Raw genomic sequence first — 5281 nt, 5'->3', positions numbered from 1 at the left:
TCCACTTCGATTTAGGTAAGTCCCTACCTAAATGAAATGGATGTGGTGTACCTCCTTTGGTAGGGTGCTAGGCATGCTCTGGTAAAAGTATAGAGTGCACTTGCTGTACTTAGTTTGGGTGCTTCTGGGCCCAGCCTTTGACACTTGTGTCATTCTCTAGCCCTCTTCCTTCCAGCACTACTTCTCTTTTTTTTTCAGTTACTATTGAGGAGAAGGAAAGCTTGAACAAAATACTTCAGCTGCATCTATGTTCTTATTAACATACCCTGGGTATCCACATCATTCTTACCCTTGCACCCCTTTTTGTAGGAGCTTCTGAGGAATCTGAGGTCTGAGGAATGTATAGAAGACACCTAATGATGCCATCTTATTCTGCTTTGGAACTGTCCAACTTCTGGGAAGCAGGGGGCTGCGAACCCCCAGGTGGTATGGCCTGCCTACTGTGGGCATGGCCTCCTGGGGTCCCCTGTGCTGCAACTCCTTCCTGGTCCCCCTCCTACTATCCAACTAGTGGCTAGGCAGGAGCCTGCGGGCTGTCTGTTAACCTTTTGTGGGCTGCCAGTTGAATAGCCCTAGGCAGTTCCAGTTAATACTTATCTTCTACCCAAGGATGCAGTAGACTGTTCCAGGTCTTCTTGTGACAGCTGGGTGGTTTAGGTGGCTATGCCAAGGTCTAAATAAATATTTTGTCAAATATTAGTTGATATAAAGTAGTAATAATATATATATGACTGGCTGTCGTATGATCTTTCAACAGTATATCTATTTTTTTCTCTCTTAGTTAAAAATTGTCCTCTTCATTAGATTCTGGAGGCTTTTTAATGATATATCTATTTTCAGCTATTAAAAAAAAATATTAGGCCCTCTGAATGAGCTGGCTTTGGTTATTGGAATCGGTAGAGTGGTGCTACCATGTTCTGTCTGGGCTAAATACCCTGCTTCTCAGAAGGGCTGTCTTAGCCCAGGAAGAGGGCTCCATTAATATTTCTTGCATCTAAGCTAGCTTGTTCAGTTCTAACTTAGGTTTCTTGGCACAGCACAGCATTATGCTGTATAACCATACTCTTATACCTATGTGAAAATCAAGTACAGAAAAAGAATTCAAAACACAATTTCAGAACTTCTAAGTTGTGCCATTTGTCTTAATAAGAATTTCTTTTTTCAGGCAGCAATCCAATCACAATTAGATGGGGTACGAACTGGTTTAAGCCAACTGCACAATGCACTGAGTGATGTAAAGGACATTCAGCGATCTTTAGTAGATGTCAATAAAGACTGGCGTCAGAGCATCAACACCATAGAAAACCTGAAAGGCGTTAAGGATGCTGTAGTTCAACATAGCCAACTGGCAGCTGCTGTAGAAAATCTGAAAAGCATTTTTTCAGGTAATCTTAATTTATATGTTTTGGTATACGAATTTTAGTGATTGCAAGTTGGAAGAAAATATGTTAAAATGTCATTAAAAATATCGCATCAAAAAGCAACATGTTGAATTTGTCTCCACTTCCTTAATTGATCATTTGACCTGTTAAGCCAAATTTGCTTTTTACTGTATTATCTATAGACTCAATATCTTCCTTGTGCTTGTTTGAGTCTCACAGCTGAATTTAAAATTACTATTCATAAGGTACAAGAGAAATAACACCTACTGACAAAGTGCAGCATGTGTGTGGGCACAATGTAGCTTTTGTGCAATTGTATGGATATTTAAAAACTAAAGGAAAGTTGTCTTCCATTGATTTTAAGATTCTGTAACTCAGCAGTTTTAGCCTTTAATTAAAATAAAACATTGTAATTAAGAAAGGAGTAAGAACACTAAACAAAAATGTTGAGAATTACTGCTCATTTTTAACATCTCCCTGAACCATAGCTGAAGAGAAATCATACTAGTAAAAAGAATTGTTTAACTTACTGTACAGTCTTTCTCTTGGTACAGTTATGGTTTCTGTAACCATTTTTATATCCTTTTTATATTGTGTGAATTTTAATTTTGCCTTTTTCTCCTCCCTCTCACCCCCACCAGTACCAGAGATAGTCAGGGAGACCCAGGACTTGATTGAGCGAGGAGAACTTCTGAAAGCCCATCGGAATTTGAGAGACTTGGAATGTTCTCGTGATGACTTGATGTATGAACAGTATCGTATGGACAGCAAGAACACTCATGACATGAATCTCATTCATATCTACTTTGGGGAAATTCAGAAACTCTCTGAGGAGCTAGCAAAACAACTTTGGATGGTAATTGAAAGATCTCTTCTTACTGTTCGCCGAGATCCAACCTTACTTGTTTCAGTTGTCAGGATAATTGAAAGGGAAGAGAAAATTGACAGGCGCATGCTAGACCGTAAGAAACAAACAGGGTTCATTCCCCCTGGCAGACCAAAGAAGTGGAAAGAAAACATGTTTGATATCTTGGAAAGAACTGTGAGCACCAGGATTGAAGGCACTCAAGCTGATACTAGAGAATCTGACAAAATGTGGCTTGTGTGCCATCTGGAAATTATTCGTAAATATGTCCTTGATGACCTGCAAGTCACTAAAAATCTAATGGAAGAGCGTTTTCCTCCACATTATGACATTTTCAAAAAGTTGTTAAACATGTACCACCAGGCTTTGTCCATGCGCATGCAGGAACTGGCTTCAGAAGATCTAGAAGCAAATGAAATTGTTACCCTTTTAACATGGGTTTTAAGTACATACAAAAGGTAAGGTCATCTCATTACAAATGCTTTTTTATTAGAAATAGAAGGCATAAGATGTGTATAAAATACCTTTGAATTTGATTCTTACTGATAAGGGTAAAGGCATTTGGTGAAAATAAGTATATGTTGATAAGTCCATAGCATTTGTGTTGAATCTGTTCCATGGGCATGTGCCATAGGATTGTTATGCTTATTAGGCATCCTGCTTTGGTAAGTGTGTGTCTGTGTGCTAGGGAAAAAAGGTGTCTTTTTAACAATCCAGGTTGCTGTTCATTTGTTGTTTGCTACTGGTTGAGTTGCTCTGTAGCTAAAGACTAACGTTCCTTAGCTTTGAATTTTCTAACTCGGTGTGATCTCTTCCCTTTTTATTTTAGTAAGCTTGATATTTTAATACAATGAAATGTTTCAGTTTACTACTTGTTTATAAATTTGGCGGAGTGTTGTCCAGAATATAAGGGATTGGAAGCTTTCTGTATGTGCACATGACCAAAATATTAGACATTTTGTGAGAGCCCCCAAAAAATAAGTTTGTAATTACTTACTTTTTTCCTTACTCCTTTCAGCAAGGGTTGGGGCTCTTTGAATTCCATTTGGTATGTGATTAACTTTCCACTGAAATATTTCCATTATGGGGATGTCATGGTTTATGTATCTTGAAGAAATTCTACCCAGGTGTTAGCTCATGTAATACTGTGAAATTCAGTTTCTGGTTTTGTTTTCGGTAGTGTGATTTTATTTATTTATTTATTTTTGTTAAGACAATTTACCACATTTTTTAATGTCTATTATTCTTAAAATATAGTGGGGAACAATTTGAAAGACAAATACTGCCTTTCCAGTGTATAGCCTTCAGGGAACACTTAAGATCTGTGCATGCCTAGTGGTATTTAGCCTCATGGCATATGAATCATACTTCTGTTTTCTCAACATTTCTCATTTGATGACATTGACTAAGGCAGGAGTTAACGTTGTGCAGTAGGGAGTCTCTTGATTGTGGTGGCTTCATTCCAAAAGCAGGCCACTTTCAAACCTGCCGGGAGTGGGAGCCAGAGCTGTGGTTACCACTTCTCTCTTCTCTGCCCACCCTGCAGTACCACCACTGCCGCTCAGGGTTTGAATTACACTCCAACTCGGGGGAGGTGTCTGTGGGGGTGGCAGCTAGAAGACAGAATGAGCCACCGCTGCCTTTGCTGCTTAGAAAGGTGTGGGGCGAGCTTGGAGCTCTCATCTCTTATGGGGGAGGAAGCTCTCATCTCTTATGGGGGGGGCTCAGCTCCCTTGAGCCCTCCCCCCTATATTTCGAACTCTACTGCCACCTGAGCAACGTCCCTTGCCGCTTAAATGCTGCAGACATCCCCTTGTTCTGTGGGCTGGATGAAATGACTCTGCACAGCCTGTGGGCCATAGGTTGCCAACCCCTAGAATAAGGCCCTGAGCTATGTATGCTTTTTTTTTTTTCCCGTTACAGCCAGTTGCTCTGTTTCTCTGTCATTTTCTGACTGCCTGAATCTGCCCTAAACCTGCTAGTGATTCAGTAATATCCAAAGTAGAGGCAGGAAATATTAATCATACTACAAATATTTCTGTTGGCAGCTTCAGGTGGAATTTGAGACACACGTCTCTTTGTTTTACAAACAGGCAAACAAAACCCACAATGAGCAGGACGTAAGGGAGACATATGGTTGGGAGATTTAAGGGAGTTAACAGGTTGAATTTAGAGCTAGCTGAGTAACATAGGAAGGCAGCTCTGTGTGTGGGCATGTTTCATACTGTTACAAGTATTTTGGAGGAAAAAACCTATAACTGGTAGAAAATTGTACATCACTGATACAGTTGTTGCCAGCTCTTCCTTTGTATATATTTGTAGGGAAGGCAGGCTGCACAGATGTCTCCCCTGTTGTCCTGGTCTTAAATTACTGGGAATACATTTTGCATAACCCTTTAAAGCAAGGGTGGGCAATTATTTTGGGCAGAGGGCCACTTACTGAGTTTTGGCAAGCCATCGAGGGCCACATGACAGGCAGCCCAGGGCAGATTAATATTAATTTTCTAAATTTTTTAGGGGCCCCTCAGGCTGGATAGAATGGCCTGGCAGGCCATATCTGGCCCCCAGGCTGCATTTTGCCCACCCCTGCTTTGAAGGAAGACAAGCAGAGTGTACTTCCTGTTTTGCTAGTGTCATTCCTCAGGAACCAGGCAGGTCAGCTTAAGGAGTTGGGATGCATCCATGAGTATGAGGACTTTGCCAACAGCATGCACATGGAGAGTTGCAGGATTAAGCAAATTTGGAGAAAAAGGACTGTACCAGGACCAGTGTAACAAGGTGGTCTGGCCCTTTTTAAGAGGGAGCAGGCATCCCTATTGAAAAAAGCCTAGCTATGGATGCTCGGATAATGAGTGTCCCAATAGATCAGTGATTCTCAACCTTTTTTGTACCAGGACCCATTTGTAAACATTGATGGCCAGTCCTGACCCAGTGTCCCTCACTCATGACCCACTGCCCCCACATCCCCAGCCCTTCAGTGTGTGGGGCAGGAGCAGGGGGGGCAAGCAGCCCCTCGCAGGCTGGAACTCTGACA

General features: G+C 41.3%; 1 protein-coding gene across 1 annotated transcript in view; it reads left to right on the top strand.

Moving 5' to 3' along the window:
• Window positions 1-5281, top strand: part of EXOC3 (exocyst complex component 3) — a 47741-nt gene that overhangs the window by 7613 nt on the left and 34847 nt on the right. Inside the window, exons 2-3 of the mRNA XM_019509178.1 lie at window positions 1166-1385; window positions 2024-2705. Of these exons, the coding sequence (XP_019364723.1) occupies window positions 1166-1385; window positions 2024-2705 (902 nt within the window). The remainder of the gene's footprint in view (window positions 1-1165; window positions 1386-2023; window positions 2706-5281) is intronic.

The sequence above is a fragment of the Gavialis gangeticus genome, unplaced genomic scaffold (assembly GCF_001723915.1).
Source record: "Gavialis gangeticus isolate Ggan-Ray unplaced genomic scaffold, GavGan_comp1, whole genome shotgun sequence".
NCBI classification, from domain to species: Eukaryota; Metazoa; Chordata; order Crocodylia; family Gavialidae; genus Gavialis; species Gavialis gangeticus.
This window is presented reverse-complemented; position numbering and strand designations above follow the sequence as displayed.